The 19,008-nt window shown below is 42.4% G+C and overlaps 1 protein-coding gene across 2 annotated transcripts in view; it reads right to left on the bottom strand.

Annotated features, from left to right (window-relative positions):
* The window catches only part of RAMP3 (receptor activity modifying protein 3), a 52,696-nt gene extending 36,753 nt beyond the window's left edge, over window positions 1-15,943 (bottom strand). The window contains exon 1 of one of the 2 annotated variants that reach the window (XM_026033702.1): window positions 15,917-15,943. Coding sequence is in view for 1 of the 2 variants with exons in the window: in XM_026033701.1 (XP_025889486.1) it covers window positions 12,604-12,655 (52 nt within the window). In the remaining variant the exon portion in view is untranslated. Of the gene's footprint in view, window positions 1-12,603; window positions 12,659-15,916 lie in introns of those variants that run through there. The other variant, XM_026033701.1, reaches the window with a different exon arrangement.
* Between the last annotated feature and the right edge of the window lie 3,065 nt (window positions 15,944-19,008).

Below are 19,008 nucleotides of genomic sequence, written 5' to 3'. Positions count from 1 at the left end.
GCAGTTTTTACCAGCAGCTACAACAGTGTAATCTCATGTGTACTTTGCCTTGTACAGTCAGCTTTGAAATTTGTGTTATCCAATCCAAAAACATGCTTCTCAATCATATTTCTCACAGGAAAAAGAAAGTTTAGTGATCTCAAGTTAACCCTCAAGCCCAAGCTATTACATCTTCTTTTGAAAACAGGCCTGCCAGTCACTATCAACTAATAATGGCATATCAGGACATCAGATCAGTACCGAGTTAGACAACCTGGACACCCGTGTCCTTCTACAGAATCTAAAGGCCATTCTTAACCCAGGATTCACATTCACACAGTTTTCACGCAGTTCATAAAAGCTACTAAGAAACATCACAGTTTGAAAAGAAGTTGTTGTTCTGCAATCATACTACAATTTGTAGGAGAAGCAGTAGAGAGATTAAAATTCTATTAATATCATTTGGCTATATTGATAAAATATATTTACCCACATTTCGTTTGTAAGTCTTAGATACTGAAAAATCTGATCTTACCGAACCATATCTGTATTTCTGCAGGCATTTAAGTGCTGCATAGATAAATCTACTAGTTGCACAGATGGTGTTAAAGATTGTGTTAAATTCACCAATCTTGCCCCATTTTTCTTTATGGTTATCTGTGTTACTGTTGCACTTTTGAGGTGAACATATGGATTTGGAAGTGTTAAGTTATCTACTTCCCAACAAAGTTACCATACACCTTCCGCGAGGACTTTGGAAACTCAGTGGCCCTGCCCCTGCCACAAACTGTGTTGAGGATGCTTTTACCCTCACCATCTTTTTAGGCCTACTTCATATCACTACAAACTGTAGTTCTAAGTAATTTTTTTAAAATTGCTTCTCTGAGCCGAACTCCTGTTTCAACTAATCACACCAGGACACTAACCCCTCAACAGAGATAACAAAAGGTTAATTTAGCATAAAATTGCTAAGTAGCTAGGCAAAGTCTCAACTTCTAGTAAGAAGAAAAACTGTAATGCACTTAGGAAAGCAAAAATCGAAATCAATAGTGTCTTCTGATGGGAGCTGTCACGGGCAGCGCCCAGCAAGAGCTCATCCATCGGGAGGTTTGTGGGGCTGCTCACACAGGGAGCAGCACAAGGGGGCTGCGCTGCCAGGGGCCTCAGCCAGGAGCACAGTAACCCCCTTTCCACTCCAAAGGCTGCCATAAAAGTCCAGAACGGAAAAATACCATAATTGGAACAAAACCTCGATGCCCACCTGCTGCTCTTTAAATAGCCCTGGCCACAATGTGCGTGGCTTGGAAGGTCATCCCTCCTTCCGTTACTCGCCGTGCTTTCCATGCTCGCCTTGGCGGTGGGAGCAGCCTGGATGTGCAGGAAGGCAGTCGCGACCGTGCCGCGATGCAAAAGCTGCATGGGAAATGAGGCAACCCAAGTTCACAGGAGAGGAACCTGTGAGAGGAAGGATGCGGGGAATGAACAGAAGCTGGCAATAAATACAGGGCTCAATAGAAATACTACACCTGCATTCAAAGCTGGCCCAGAAAAAACACGCCTACATCAGAAGGTCAACAGGCAGAAGCAAGGCGGACTTGGAGGCTAGGGGTGAGGACCTCTTGTTGCATCAGTGGGTTGTAACATCAGCCCAGCTCCACAGGACTCCTGCTCCATGTCAGGACTGGGCTACCGGGCAGTCTGGTCTGGGAAACACCAACAGGCCACGCATGGGGGACATCAATTTGCAACGCGGCGCATGGGAAGTTATTTTTGCAGCAGTGGAACTCAAAAGTTCATGAATTTTCTCAGTGCTGACAATGATGATAATGCTGGAAAATGTCCTTTTTTTTTAATCACAGTTAACAGTAACAGTGTCTCTGTAACAAGCACAGTCAGAAGAGATGCAAATAACTGACATGGCTGTTCGAGGCTAAGGAACAACCTGGGAATTGAAAGAGGATTCTTTATGTCCAAGAAGTTTCTAGAGATCTAGAGTAACACAAAGACGTCTTGGAGCTTATGCTCTGCTTTGAGGGTGAATCCTTTTAAATACTTTCTCATTTTTTTTTCCTGTATATGCAAGACAGATACTAGCCAAGGAAATTTAATACTTTAAAACTGGAGTTCAGTGCTGTACTGTACTACAGTTTTAAGTATTATGCTATTGCTTTTGAACTGGTAAGGTAATTTAAGGTGGTTAACAACTCTGGATATTAGAGTCCTCTTCCCGCAGAGCAAGAAAATCATGAAAAGGAAGCAATTTCAGCTTTTTTTTTTTTTATCCCATCAGTGCAAATCAACAGGGAACATTACTGAAGGCACTGACTGGTCAGTGTCATGTTGGTTCAGAATTCCTCAACTTTAAAGCAACTGCAAAGAAGTTGTCAATTTTTCCTGAAGTCAGACTTCCACTGCGAATCTTTCGGAGCAGGAATACAAATTACTGTCCTCCACATTCCTTTGTAAAGTACTTAAATCACTGTTGGTGGTGTACAAACAGTATTTGATAATTTTTGAACACCTTATGTCTAACTCCAGAATTGCTGGATAAGATTTCTATTACTTTGCTTGAGACCAGTATGTTTTAATTTGTCCTACTGATTAAATCACAAACTTAGGCAGTTATTCAGGAATTGACTGAACCTTTAGATCTAACCTTTAGATCTGTATTCTAGCGGAAGTCCTGTGGTTCAACCTGAACTATCAAACAATATTTTGTTCACAGCAGTGTATAACTGAAATATAACATTTATTATAACCACGGACTTGACTTTCAGACAATGGATAAAGTAAATGCTCTAACAACAGAATCCATTGTCTGAAGTAAACTCTCTACACACTTGTTAAGAGTGGCACAGACAAATGGGTTCCTTGCTGGAAAAGCCAATTAAGATCCTTCCATAGAGAAGAACTGAAGAAGAAAAATACATTTGTTTCAAGAATAAAGAAAAAGTCACAGCATTAGAAGCTTTAAAGATGACTCAAGAATAACAGAGAGACCTCAGTCTGATTTAAAGTAGCCAGAAGAGATTTCCAGATAATTAAATCAGTCAGGAGGTGCTCCAGTATAAATCTAGCAGAGATGAGCAGGGCAGCCACCCAGACAAACACAAACCACCCCTGTCTGTATTCACCCCAGTGCATGGGGTGAAAGGTACCTGCTGGGCAACATCACTGGAAAGGTGCATCAGCAGATCCCCAGCATTCACGTTTTCTCCCCACTGAAGGCCTGTGAGCTCACCACTTAGGCAGAAAGCCCCACGAACTCAGGACTCAAGTGAGAGAAGTTGTTCAAGTGAATCCAGGACCGCAGAGTCTAATGCTCCACCTGATTACCCAAAAGCACATACCTGATTCAATGAGTGCTCATTACCACAAGCCAGCTGCCTGTCATTGGCCAAAGCAGCAGGAAAAGACACAAGAAACTGTAATACAGCATTTGGCTTACCTATGCTAAGGGAGCCAAAGGTCAGCACATTATTGGCTCTACTCAATACCTATTACCTATCCACTTGTGAATGGGATGTACAACTCCAGCCCTTTGAGACAAATAAGGACTTTAATCTGCTCATCTGGAGAAACCTTGGGGAGGTCAAATTACCTTTTTTTTTTTTTTTTTTTAAATATATCTTGGGAAGGGGAAATGACCCACAAATGTTTCACAGACAAGGGTCACAGCACACTCCCTCCTGAGGAAATGTGTAAAATCATGTGATACTTGAAGACATTAAAAGTTTCTTCTTCCCTTGACTGGCAGAAACTTTAAATCAACATAATGACAGCACAGAAGGCATGTGAAAATGGGTTTTTTTTCCTTTTCTGCTTAGACAACAAAAATTCCTACCCTGAAAATCTACTCTCTTGATGCTACACATACTTCTCTCTCAGGCTCCTACTGCTATTATTAACCAGTGCCAAATCATCACAGCAATCTGATTATACGGGAGTCATGTTTTCAATGAATCTAGTTTATGCCTACTACAAAAGAATAAATTGGTCTGAATGTTTGAGGGTGGAGTTACATTTTACTTAAGCATCCCAAGCCTTCTATTGGTGCTATCACCTATCTTCTATCTTCATAAATTAGCACCACACTGAATGTTTATTACAATTATGCCTAAGTAATAAAAATGAAGCATTTACTAGTATGTTCCAAAAAAGAGAGTCTAATAATAATCTCTATGTGACTGGGCTAAGATCAGAAGATGTTATAATAACAGTAGATCAGCAGCACTTATATTTACATATGTAGGAAAACAAGGACTGTGCTAAGAATATGTTAACAAGTATGGAAAAATCAAAAAACAATGTAAACTCTGTATGGGAAAATAAACTCTATCTTCCATTTTCTCCCTTGAGATAACAGAACTGCTTAGGAGGACACAAGAAATAACTCGTCATGACTTGTGGAAACACACTGAAACAGTGAACAGAGACCACACAAAACAGCAGGTTTCTACAAAGAACTTGAGATCGCATGTGTTTGTGCTCCATGATGACTGATACTCTGACAAAGTTCTCTGCTGCGCAACACTCCTGAATTCACTATCCAGGCCTTCTTCACATAAGCTTTTCCTCATACTTTCACCCTATGAATAATAAAAACTTCTTCAGTAATTTGAGAATAAAGCAGAAGTTCCTCCAAGGAGGGCAGGTTACACAAATAAACATCAACATAAAGCTGGCTACTAAAAAAAAAAAAAGTTATGTAGTTATGCCTTGTTATTTTGTTATTCAGAAAGAGAACCAGATCTAACTGTATTATTGTGTGACCATCATCTCCGCTAGGGCTTCTGTTTTGTTCTGTTTTGTAATGGGGATGTGAATCAGAGGCATTGGAGCAGACTGCTTAGTTCCACATAAAACTAACATCACATCGTTATAGCCTTTTCATAACTCATACTCTCGAGGAGCAAGCAATGAGCTTTCATAGAATCATAGAATGCTTAAGGTTGGAAGGGACCTCAGAAGTCATCGAGTCCAACCCCACTGCACACGCAGGGTCACCTAGAGCACGTGGCACAGGGCTGCATCCAAGCGGGTTTTAAAGATCTCCAGAGAAGGAGACTCCACAACCTCTCTGGGCAGCCTGTTCCAGTGCTTTGTCACCCTCACAGTGAAGAAATGCTTCCTTAAGTTCCTGTGGAACTTCCAATGCTTCAGTTTGAAGCCATTTCCTCTAGTCCTATCCCTGTCCACCACTGAAAAGAGGTCATCCCCCTCCTCCTCTCTCCCTCCCTTGAGGTATTTATACACGCTGATCAGGTCCCCCCTCAGCCTCCTCTTCTCCAGGCTGAACAGACCCAGCTCTCTCAGCCTTTGCTCATAGGGCAGATGTTCCAGGCCCCTGATCATCCTCGTAGCCCTGCGCTGGACTCTCTCCAGCAGCTCCACATCCCTCTTGTACTGGGGAGCCCAGAAATGGACACAGTATTCCAGATGTGGCCTCACCAGGGCTGTGTAGAGGGGGACGATCACCTCCCTCAACGCTCTTCTTAATGCACCCCAGGATCCCGTTGGCCTTCTTGGCCACCAGGGCACACTGCTGTCTCATGGTCATCTTGTCATCCACCAGGACACCAATGTCTCTCTCTGCGGGGCTGCTCTCCAGCAGGTCCACCGCTAATCTGTACTGGTGTCCAGGGTTATTCCTCCCCAAGTGCAGGACCCTGCACTTGCCCCTCTTGAATCTCATGAGGTTTCTCACCGCTCAGTCCTCCTGTCTGTCCAGGTCCAGCTTTAACTCTCTGCTGCTTAAAGAAAAGAGCATTCCATGTACCATGCAGCAAATTATTTGTTTATTCAGAACTTCCAGTCCAGAAAACAATTAAAATTGAATCAGAAAAATAATCTGACACATATTAGTTATTCTCTATTGATCTGTAAATCTGTTTACCATTGTTGATATTTCAAAACAGTTTATCTCAATCTGCCTGCTTTCACCGTCTCAAAAACTTTCCATGGCTGGAAATTTTCCATGTCTGGACTGAACCTTTTTAACCTTTTTTTTTTTTTTGCTCTCTCTCATGAAATGTAAGGAAAGACTTCATGAGAGAAAGTTGTAAGAAGGAGAGTGGAGAAGAATTTCTCTCATTTTGGAGCATCTTTTAATGCTTTGCTAAGGCCTTTGCAATTATTACATGTTGTTACATGATAGAGTATGATAAAATATATAAAGTAAAAAAAACACTACATAAAGTATGATAAACCCAAATATACTGATGCATACAAGGGCCAAAAACTTGAGCAAATCTCTAAGGGATCAAACACTCTTATGGTGTTACAATGCATATTTTAACATTCCTGTTCCATTTTGCTCCACAAGAAAGACAATAAAAAGATAGAGTTGGTACCTATTCTAATTAAACACTGATAAAAGACTCAGACTTAAAATCTAACATTGTTACATATTGGGACATTATTTTGCTATTCTAAAAAAAAATAATAAATATGTATTTTGAGGAGCTTTATTCTCCTTTGACCTTTCCTTCACGTTTCTCTGATTCTCTTAGTATTTCTGGTTTACACCAGAGCTAGTTAAAGAAGTGAGAAAAAAAAAAAAAAAAGAAAAAAAAAAGATCCATTGCTGTTGCAGCAATACTAGCAATGCTTCATTGCGTATCACTATATACTTAATGGTAGAACACTTTCCACACTGGAGCAAACAGACCGCTGGAAACGTGTCCAGCATCTAATGATGCTGGCTGGCTTTTCTAGACATAAATCTAGTCACTGATCACAAGTGAGAAGGAGATTTCATAGAGTTTTCAATATGGCACAGTTAAGTCCTAAATTTGAACTATTATTGCAAGGCATGTATTTATCATGTCATATAACCATGCATTCATTTGCCTTTCTAAAAATAAACTAGTATTAGGATAGATGTCATACATACTGTACAATCGTCAAAGACATCCTGCAAACATTAGTTTTCAATCTTTCCTGCCTGAAAACCAAAATGAGTTACATTTTCACGTGAGCATGTGAAGATCTATTAAGAGTAAAGCTGCAATTGCTCACACACTCGACAAGTGGGAAAGAGCTAAAGAGCTGTGTACAGCCCCCATTGCCTTGCTGAAGAAAAAAAAAAAATCACTCTGCAGGTCCATCAGACCTGCCACCAGCCAGTGGCAACCTGACGCAAATGTGAAGATGACCTTAGAGTACATGGTACTCTCCTTTTGACACAGAACACATCCGTGTGCTCTGAATCTCTTTCAATAATGAGACTAACGGCAAGCACCTGCAAGGCCTTCTGCCAGAGCAGGAGGACATCTTGCTCACAAGCTTTAAAGCATTCTCTAGTGCACAGACGTAGAAACAGAGGGTGAGCAAAAGAAAAACAGTACAGCTGAGAGCTAACATTTTAACTTTTTTAGGTTCCTTTCATCCCAGTTCCCTAAAGTTAAGTTCAAGAGCTTAAGTCTTGCAAGAAACCTGAACTTCAGGTCCTCCTGATGTGCACTTAAATGACTTCTGTAGGATGTCGTTTCTGTCAAAGTATCTCCCATCCTGTTTAGAATGTCCTATGGCTGTCAACTCAATTTTCCTTTATAATGAGGGCATGAAGTCAATACAGACCAAGAACACCACATCCTGCACCTCCCAAATCTAATGCATCTGAGATAACAAAACTGCAAGAATATTTTCTGAAGATTAGAATCTTTATCATCAATAAGGATGCATATTGCATATGGAAACAAAATTTTGAATTCCCAGGAGAAGTGACAGCCACTACTGGCCAATATCAATCACATTGTTGGCTCTCACACTGCCTAAAGCATTTTCCCCCAGATGATGCTCTCCAAAAGAAGGGCAAGGAAGGGCAAAGTCACATTTACAAGGGTGTGAAAGTAATAAGACAGATGCTCTATTGCAGGACGTGGTGTTTCTGCACCAAGTCTCTTGCTTGCTCAGCTGAATCTGGTTAGATGTGAACAAGATGTGCTGCTGTCTATCCAGCACTGTGCTACACACTCAGATTATCTCCAGATCAGAGTCCTGCTTGGAGCATAGGTGGAGCAAGTCTGTAAAAGACTGTGTGTAAAAGGCCATAAATCTTGGCTTCCCACGGATAAAACTCAATATTCCAGGGCTAAATATAGGCCTAAAGCTCTTATTCAGGCACGGCCCTTGTCAAAGCGAGTACGATTGGTCATGTCAAGCTGTTCTCAAGACAAACACTCGGACCTTCTCTAGCCTTCAGACCATCTCTAATAGCACCATCAGCCTTTCTTTTAATGCTTTAAAACAGCAAGGAGGCTGTCTCCTCTCTTCAGGAATCTTTCAGGGAGTCAATATATTAATGGAGATCATGCCCAGAAAGTTCTGGGAAAGAAAGTTTTGTCTGACTCCACTTTTCTGCTCAAGCCTTTCCTCATATCCACATTTCCTTACCTGCTCGGTCCTCCCACCCAGATTAATCAAAGTTATTCATGCAGCCTTTTAGGCTACTCTGCATATATAGTCACATTAAAATAATGTTATCTTTTATTTCACATTTTCCAGTTTATCTCAATGCAAGACTTTTCACAAAGTCTTTTACTTTAGAAAAAACACATAGGTTGTTCTCCTAAACTGCATAGACAGATACTTTTACACTGAAGATGGTTCATGCAAGAGCTTTTGCTAAAATAAAAAGGTGCAAATTAAAGCAGACTTCATTATTACAGTGAAAATTAATCTGTTTACAAACCTAAATGGGCACCCAGTTTGCTTTCTTCAAAGCTCTCTGTCAAGTAATACTTTTAATAGCAAAGACGCAGATGCTAGCAAATGTGTTTAGAAAAGGCCCCTCTCACTGCACTTCTTTCCATGGCAGAAGACACAGATATTTGATGTTTTCACCACTAATCCAAGGCATGAATCATCTCTGTTATCAGTAAAGGTGGGGGAAGCTGAAATAACGAATCACACAAAAACCTCTGAGGCTGCAATGTTTAAATACAGCTTAATGGCAAAAACCCCCACAGCTTCCTCGAGCTGAGCGTCAGCGCTGCTTCCCCAAACGCTGTGGTTTGTACCTATCTGCACATGTAGCACTTCCTCTCTATCTACTTACAGATATCTACCTTCCATCTGCAGCCTCTGAAAGTTTAACTTCCACGTTTGGCTAAAATAACTCTAGAAGCTGAAACCTACGACCTCAAAGAGTCTGCTCTCTAGGCAGGGAAACCTTACTGCTGTACTAGCAAGCACTTACGGCCACATGGTTCAGGTTTGGATCTCACATTGGCAAGACCCAGCAGCAAACCCACTGAATTTAATGAAATGGTGCTGACATAGTTAAATCAGGATCACAAAGCCCACTTTTGTCCTATCTTCAACCTGGAGCTCACTCCAAAGGTGGTGAATGTCATTCTTCCCCATTTCCGGGCCATTTCATGCTCTGTGCTACCACCTACAGTCCATTTGCGGCCATTTCCGATAATTAGCTTGGAAACAGCAGAAAACGCTGCCGCTCTCCCTGGCAAGTGCACACAGCACGAATCCAATGCCTGTTGTCCAGGCAGACTTCGGTGAAAGGTCATCAAAAAGAGGATATTCAGGACTAATAGAAAAAGCAAACTATAGTGGGAACAAGTTGGAAGAAGAGGTTGCATTTGCACTTGTAGCTTTGCTGCAGAATCTGTGATGCTGACAGGGCCTGCTGAGCATCTTCGCACTCGTCTGGCATCTAAAAACCTTGTGCATCTTTGGAAAATAAAGCCTTGCTTTGGTAGAGTGCTTTCTTTGCTACGGCTGTCTGGTCTGCTTCAAAATCAGATGTTGTGCCTTGCAAAGGTTTATCTGCCTTACATACACACACGCTGGGGTCTACCACAGCCAGCACTCCCACACTGGGTTTCCCTTCCTCCTTTCCACCCTTTGCAGCTGCAGAACAGCATGGCAGATTCAATAACAAAATAATAGGAAAAAAATGCTTGCTTTGGTTTCCAAACTTCAACCTAATAAAACTGTTTTCTCATTTGTTTCTTCTTTTTAGAGTCCAAACGTCCCAGGAGTTACGAACACTCAGCTCCACACAGGGGGAACACGAGATTTTACAGACTCCAGATTTTAGTACTCATTTTTTTTTTCCGTGATGACTTGTGTGATGAGATACGATCGTAAAAAGGAGCTAAGAAGGCAACCTGAAGCTAGATCTCATTCCTAATTTTGCGATTGCTTGGTTTTCCAGCTCTGAGCGAGCTACTAAGCTTCCCATCCTCTGAAATACAGGATTATGGAATGTGAACAGCCACATAAAATCTATGAAATCTTCACAGGAAAACTTTTTGAGACTGTATCTATCATGCAATCTCTGTCTCTTTCTAGAGGTGTGTGTTTGTGCCTCTGTGTACGTGTGTGTGTGTGTGTATATATATATATATATATGGAGAAAAACTCCTTCAGTATTTAAATTAAAAAGTAATATTTTTTCAAAAAGCAGCTCTAATCTGATAGCATCTTTCAGTTTATATACAATAGCACCACTGAAATGCAGACATTACGTAAAGGATGAAGGAGCAAATGTTTGGATAAGGATGTCACAACGGCAGCCACTTGTGTAGAAAACCACTTACTCCATTAAATGTTACGGCCAAGCCCTGAAGTTTCGCTCTGCCTCACTTTCCACACATAAAAACAGAATCTTACATGGTATTATGAGTTTGATTTGGAAGCAGATACCTTCTAAGCACCTAAGACTCTGCTAAGCAAAGGATGAGTTTTTCATCTGACATCTCAAGTCTCCAGCTCCATCTCACCCCATTTGAGAGTCTCACCCCATTTGGGACGTTATCAGCACTTCAGAAGGGAATCAGCGCAGATCATCTGTCTGCACAGCAGCTGCCTCAGCTCACAGCTTACCCACACACACATCACAGCAAATCCAGCTTCTGCTGCAATTACGGAGCTCCCAGGGAGCAAACACGCTGCCTGCTTTGCCATCTTGGCTGAGGAGTGATAACACTCAGCAGATGGTTCTGTAGAGTAGTAATGTTTGAGGAGCTTGTAGATAGAAAGATCTGCAGAAAGCAGCAATTCTGAGTTTAGAGAAAGAAGTCTAAACTACAGTCGCTACACACACAGAATTCCTACCAAAATCAGTAAGAGCAGAGGAATCGTGGCAAGATTTTTACCTTAAAGGCGGCATTCTAAAGGCAGATCTCCAGTTAATCACTGAAGCCATTAGGAAAAGTGGAGGAAAATGCAGTCAATTCAAGAGAAAATCCTTCCCAACATAACAGCATGTTTATATTATTTGAGAAAGAACAATTTTAGTTTTCTGCCACTTGAAGCATTCCTTTTATAAGCATCAGTTTCACATAGAAAACTTACAGAACTCCTAAATGATTTTTCCACCAGGAAATTAGTCTGATTTCATTTTGTTCTTCAGTGCACCTACTCTTTCAAACTTAATGAAATGTAATATATTATCAGTTAACAGGTACCCTCAATAGTTAACAGGTACCTCATTCTTCTGCAACATTATGTTAGGAAACCAACTAAGCACAGGCAAAAGTGCCTAACAAACACAAGTGATTTACTGGCTAGTGTCTCCCTGGTGAAAAATGTTTCCAAGCTTTCTGAGCTACAAGGGACATGACTCCTCACTTCACTCATCCCCTGAAAAGAAATCTTCAGTAATCAGGTTCGTATTGTAAAAGCCACAATAGCATCTTGATCCCCACTCAAAAAGATGACTGCTGGGTTCCTTAAATTCAACACTGAAGAAATAAATCAAGTGTCAAGCCAGGTGTTGGCCTTTTTATTCCTTTTTTTTTTCCAAGATAAGAAATAACAAACAAAAAAACTGAGTGATCAAAGTAAGATTTTAGCAATCCTTGAGCCACAGAGAATCACAAAATGTAAGCACGAGACATGTCAATCTTTTTGCAGACCATATCACTGTCTCCTCTTCAAAACAACTCTCCATTTATTTCTAGGTCTTTTCATTCAAAGTTGTCCCAGGTTTGCCAACATTGCACTTTGGGTCTAAGTTAGCAAGCAAAGTCAGAGAGTCCTCAGATAACCCTCCAAAACGTACAAGGCCTGATTCCCTTCCCCATCCGTGAGTCACATCGCTGGGTCTGCTGCAGAGTGAGAACAGCCTCCTCCGAGCAACCTCAGCCCCATCTCCAGCACCTCAGACGGGGGCATCCCATCCCGGAGCAAGGCGCCCGGCAGGAGCACAGCGCAGTACTCCCAAGAGCGGGGCTGCTTCCCGAGGGGACGGCGGCAGCTCCCGCGGTACCTGCGCTCTCCCAGCGCCTGTGGCAGCAGGACGCAGCGCGGCTCCCCCAAGCCCTCACTCGCAGCAGAAAGGCAGCCTGCCCCCAAGGCGAAACCTGCCCTCCCACGAGCACGTTCGGGTTCCCTCTGCTAAATAACGCCCAAAAGCGGGGAGATCATTTTTCTTCGTGGCAGGCGGCAGGCTGTCAAGGCACCGCACGGCATTTCTGGGCTCATCTCGTGGCCGCGTCTGCCTGCGGGATGTGGGACCGAGGACCCTCCAAACCCGCCGTGCCCCACACGGCCCGCGCGGGACGCGCAGCCCCCCTCTCGCCGCGGCTCCGGGGATGCTCCCAGGACTCCCGTCCCGTCCCGTTCCGTCCCGTTCCGCCCCGTGCCGGCACTCACCCCACAGCAGCAGGACGGAGAGCTGCCGCCCGCGGCTGCCGGGCGCCTCCATCCCGGCGCGGGGGGCGGCGAGGGGCCGCGGGGCGCGGAGCCCGCATGGGGCGGCCGCTCCGCAGGCGCGCAGGGCCCGGCCCCGCCGCGGGGGCTCCTCCTCATGCCCCCCACGGCGGCGGGGGCGGCGCGGAGGGGGCGCAGCCCGCCCGCCCCCGGGCTCCCGGCGCCGCTGCTCGCGGAGGGCAGCGGCCTGGGCGGGAGCTGCGCGCGAGCGCGTGCACGGAGCGCGCCCGCGAGGCGTGCACGTGCGCGCCGGCTCTGCACGGGTGCGCGTGGCCGTGCAAGCGCGTGCGCGCGCGGGCACGGGGAGCAGGCGCGCAGGTGCGCGCGCGCCGAGCGGCCGGTCCCGCCTGCGGGCGCTGCGGGGAGCCGGGGAGCACTCGCACCCCCGGGCCCTGCAGCCCGCGCTGCCTCCCCTCGCCTGCTGCCACGCGTGTCCCTGGCGGTGGCGACCAGCGCGTGAAGGGCTGGCGGCCACTGGGGTTGTCCCCTCTGCATATCCCCCATGCACAGCCCCGTGGGCGTGCTGGCACCCACACAGCAGCTTCCTTGGTATTTGCTCTCTAGCTCTCCTAAGCTGCTGCTGATGCCAGCGCAGCAGAGCCGGGAGCTTAAAGAAAACACTTAGTGTGTTTTCCCAATGCTGCTTCAGCGCTGTATTGCATTGTCCGGTGGGAAAGTGGCACCGCTCCTGCTTTTCATCAGGATTTGGGGCTGCGTTCCTGGAGCTCGCCCTCGAGGAATCACCTTCCCCAGCAATGAACCACCAGACTGAGAAGCTCCTGATGAAGCCTCTTCTGGGCTGAGTATATCTGCACTGCTAAGTTTGAGCAAGAAGCCAGAAGGGTGTTCGAGGTACAGGAAAGTTCAGCCTCAGAAACGGTGTTTCAGCACAACATGACGTTACTGCTGTTGGTAAAGGCCAGCTATACCTCAAAACTGTAAACTCTAAAGAAAACTAATGGCCTAGATGAGAGCATATGCACCTTTCTGTATCTAACTGAATTGTTTGCACTGACTTTAAACATCGCCATGGAAGAGCAGCTTCCAAACTCTCTGGCAACTATCCTATGCTTTGCACGTGTATCTGAGGGCAAAGTACTCAAAGCACAGACTAAAAGCAGCCATCTAATTTACTCTCTTATCTAGGCAGAAAGCAATGGGAAAGCGTGAGGAACCACAGAGAAGGTTTAGAATCCAATGTGTTGAAATACCTCCATAGGTGCTTAAGTGTGTATATCACAATGATGTGTGTACATTACCAAAGAGATTCAGGCAGCACTTCCCGTTTTATATCTATGGCAGTTGCAAATGAGGATGCAAATAAAACCTTCAAGGTAGAACAATAGCGAAAATATATAGACAAATGCACTGATTTAGAAAAGCTCCAGTGATAGTAAATCACAAGCAAACTATACTAGCCTGTATTTTCAGCAATGTGTACCAAAATTAGTAATTCTGATGTGCAAATACACCTGAACAAAATCGTAGCATTAGAACTAGATCTTGTTTTTCACATAAGAACAGACACGGATTAGAGGAGTACACACACGATGTACACACACACTTATGTGACCTAAGACATACATAAGACACACATGAGTTTGCTCTGTGATTTCAGAGGGATCCTTGATGCTGACAGTTAAGCATCTAAGCGATATGTAGGTACTTCAAAATGCTCTCATTTTCTGAGAGGCTGAGCTATCCAGCTCTTAACCTGGCAGCGCTCCCATGGGCAGAAAACATGTACTCTGTTTAGAGGAATTGGAACATTCAGATATTTCATTAGTTTTCTGGTATTTAAAAGTGCATTCATGAAAAAAAAGGGAAAAGAAGGAAAAAAGAGAGAAATGGAAAAATAAAAAGATCAAGCTACTATCATGCACCATCAAGATTAATTTTATGGCTAGTAAAAATGGCTTCAGAAATGTCATGATGGACATCAAGGTAGAGTAGACATATAAATGAATTTACTTGCAGAAACTAAGGTAGTTCATGTGGATTTTATTTGCTGTGACAGGTGATGCCCTCTATTTCGCTCTATGGTTGCATACACCATACCCTATCCTCTAGAAACAAGAAAGATTCTTTTAAAGTAGTATTGTTAATGAATTACACAAAATAGTAAGTGGCAGCAATAGAAAGGATTCCAGACAGAGGCCTTCCAGCTCCTACTCCCTACTTCCAACGCAAGATACATAATGAAGGTAGGAAACATTCCTTGAAAGTCAACAACCACAATCTCTGCTTTTCTAGCAGAAGAATGGGAGGGGAAATTCCAGAGTCAAGGGCCCTCCACCACGATACCTCCCCTTCATGTATGTTGATACGTGGGGGCTCGAGCACGGCAGGACAGCTCAGAGTACGTGACTGGAAGCTGGGCCGTAGGGCTCTTGCCCTGGTCTGCAGCTGAGCTATTGTCGGACTTATCTTCTTCCCGCTCCGGTTTCCTGAGCGGCCGTAGGACGCAGACGCGGCTCACGGCACAAAGCTGTGACAGGTATAGATGGCTAACACGCTTATTCACCCGACTTTTATCCCATCCGATCTGGCTTGTTTTATGGTCTATGGTAATTAAAGGATCTCTTCAAGGGACTATAGAGCTAAACTGTAGCTGAGCTATGACATGCATGATTTTCAACTCTTATCATAAGAAACATCCTAAGATTGTTCTTGAGCCATGTCATACACACTGTGATCTTTTCTTCCTGTTGCGTGCTGCCCATTATCTTTTTGCACATCGGGCAGCAGCGCTAGGGTAAAAGAAAGCCTTTGTAAATTGGCCCAGGCTTAGGAAACAAATCATGCTTCATTTTCAATGTAAATATTAATAAAATACGCACAATGTTCTATTCCTTCCAGACCAAATAAAGCCAATATTAATTTATAGTCTTTTAAACACTTCACTGCAAGGTATGTTTTAAGGGCCCTGAATTTCTACACACAGCGAATGCATTAAGTTCTCTCCTGACAGGCTGTCTGAGAAGCTTGGGAAATGCTAACAGGAAATATGTACATAGTCTCCATACATGGTTGTTTCTCTCAGAATAAGAGAAGAAAGGCTTGTGAAAGGAAAGAAAAGATAAAAGAAGGAGATATATATATGTTACAAATAATAATGCTGCTATAACTTAAAATCTCATACTAATCAAGTTATCCATGGCAATCGAAAGAAAGATTAAAAGATCTTTTTGTAATCCTTCAAATTCAGCTGACTCTGCAGTGACTGGTGAGCAGCCCACAGTAACAATAAACTTACCTGTGACATTATCCTAGTTCAGCCTAAGGATTTCTGACTCTCTTCCACAAGATTGTGATTCAGCCAACGCCATATTTGTATGAAAACGGGCTCATTATCCATTGTAGGTGCATGAAAGACTAATCAATAAGAGATCCTCAAAAACTGCTGACATGGGAGATCTCCACTCCCGCCTCCAAAAAAAAAAAAAAAGAAAAAAAAAAGCATGGTTAAATTGTAGCGTTACATAAAATGTAAAATATTGCTATAGTAAATGACAGGTTATTTAAAGGCACAAAATGAGTGTAAGGCGGGACATTTAACTTTCTTTTTCCTCCCATTATAATTCCTATAGGACTATTGCAGTTCTCCTTATAAAATAAAATAGAAAACAAAACCCACATGAATTCTTCAAGTCTGACTAGTTAATACATTCATAGAGTTATATTTCTATTGTAATACATTATCTTCTTTTAACCATGCAATCTTTACAGCCCCAGGGCAACCACAGTTTGTGCACAGACAAATAATACCTCTCCCCATAAGCATATCTCAGAGCAGCTGCTGAAAATGGCATAAAATTTGAGCCCAGGGAAAAAGATTATTTTGCCATCCAGGCAACCCAGATCTTTGCCATGCAACTGTGCAAAGCTGTGGTCTCCATCATCTGAGGACAAGATAAGATCTAAAGAGACTTTTACTAATGCCATGAGTTTAGTTATATATAAATATTATACATAACGTTCTTGTCCCTTGCTTAAGAAATGGTACATAGGATATCTTTTACTTCTGAACAGGAAATTCAGAAAAAAATAAAATGACAGCGTGCCTAAGATCATATCAGAGATTGTCAGTACCATTGGAAAATGGGAAAGGGAGAAAAGCAAGAGCCACAAAGGCATTTCAATGCTCCCATTTTCTATCCCTGTCACAGATCTTTCACAGATCTAGAACATACTATTCCCCTGTCATCCTTTGATGGCGTATTTTCCATTTGGCAAAGATTAGGATTCCCTCTGAATGCATTAAATAAAGGAGAACAATTATTTTCCCAACATAGAAGTGAAACTACTGCTTGCATTGACTAGTGCAACAGTTACATTTCTGAATTTACTGCACATAAGGGAATTTAGCATCTGCCCAGGTCCTTCTGGCCACAAGCAACTAAGCAGGTAAGTGTGCTGATTTATTACTGCATCTCATCAACCGGCAAAAACTGGCAAAACCTAAAACCTGCTCTCTCCTAGCGCAGCACTACCTGTTCCTGTCCTTTTGCTGCCCCTCCAAAGTGCTGGCATAAGTGCCTATGCTATTGTGCCGTAAGATAGATCACGATACAATTAACCTTCTAAAAGAAAATATGCATTTCAAACATTTCAGGAAGTACAGAAAGGGAATAGGCCATGGACGGAAATGATGAATTCAGGGTTTATTTTAGTAGCACTTGCTACTTCCATTCTATATCAAACAGCAGCGTGTGCTGCTGAAAATGCTGTGTTTAATCTCTGCTTCACTGAGACTTATTCCACATTTTAAAGAAATTTCAACTATTAATAAGGGAATTAATAATATGTATTTATGTGTTAGTTAATATTCAAAAAAAATCCATCCTTAAATAAAAGTATTGCTTTAAAATACAGTAGAAAGGAAGGAAGATTCTCTTTTCAAATGTTCACAATCTATGAGAGGTTTTATTCTTCATAAAGGAAATTCACCCCTTCATATTTCTTAAGTGATTTGCTTTAAAAATCTCCACAGTTTTCTATCTAGTAATTTAACATTATTTAATCTAGTAATTTAACATATTTATTAACACATTACAGAAATATTAGCAAAGTCTTAAACAGGATCTCATCTTCTCACCACTCCTTTTTCCAACTTAGGCAAGATTTGAAACAAGAGATGGTAACAGTCACCGTAACCATTTTACTGCACATTAAATCCCTGCACATAAAGGAAGTGAAATGTTAATACAAATGAGCGTGAATATTTCAAATAACTTAGATTAATTGAGCTATTTTGCTGGTAGATGTAGATGTAAAATATTTCAAAAGTGAGCTATCTTTGACATTGTCTCCTGAGATTTTTAAATCAGAGAAAGGATATGAGTAAGTAGATGACAGGCACAGCAGGTGCTGCACCGGGAGCACACATGCACACACACGGTTTCCTTCCACTCTATCAGCTGGTTGATTCATTAGTTGCAGCTCAATGACTTGCAGGTGGAATTTACTGCTTGATGTTGGCTTGAATAATATGAATACTTCAAGTAAATCCCAGTGTAAAAGAGCTACATGGGGAAGGTACAGCATGGTACTAAAAGTAGTAAGATTTCTCAGAAAACTTCATTGACTCCCAGAGAAGGTAGTGCGTCATGAAATCTCCCCAGGCCAAAAGCTAAAATGTTTACAAGATTTAAAGTCTGCAGTAAAATCAAGATTGGCAAACACATGTAAAGTGGGCTTTTTTTGCATTGCTGTCACAAGTGTATCTTCTGACTCAATCATCCATCAGAGATTTCAAAAACAATGTGAGTATCCCCAAAAGAGAAATATAATGATACTTTCCTAAATAATAGAAAAAAAAAAAAGCTTAATGGCCATGTGTAAAAAAAAAATTGTAAGTATTTAACCAAAATCATATACCCCTGCACACCATACAGGCAAGTGTTTTAAAAGATACTATTGTTCCAAAATACTTAAAATTTGCTCTTTTTTTTCCTGCGCATTTTCTGTGCATGTGTCCCAACTACTTCTCCACTGAAAGAATCTCATTTTACTATTACTCTTGCAGTTACTGTTCAATTGCTAAGCTGTTTTCCAATAAAATATGGGTCTACAATTGATCTTGTGAGGAAAAGAATTTCCATGATTTGCGACAGTAATCCCGCCTGTTAAAGGAACAAATGGATGGTCAGAAGAAGGGAACAAGATGTGGGCACAGACGTTTCTGGCAATAATAACATATCATTTACTTTTTAAAATTTATTCATTCTGAAACCTAGCATATATGAATTGATTGAGAGAAAGGCTTGCATTCAAATTAAACTTCAAAAGAGGTGATCTTCCTTAACTGGCTGTAGAAGGATATCCTATTCAAATGGTAACTGAGAA

Source organism: Nothoprocta perdicaria, unplaced genomic scaffold (assembly GCF_003342845.1).
Source record: "Nothoprocta perdicaria isolate Ctin4 unplaced genomic scaffold, notPer1 scaffold_131, whole genome shotgun sequence".
NCBI lineage: Eukaryota > Metazoa > Chordata > Aves > Tinamiformes > Tinamidae > Nothoprocta > Nothoprocta perdicaria.
Note: the sequence above shows the minus strand (reverse complement) of the source record. Positions and strands in the feature narration are given on the sequence as shown.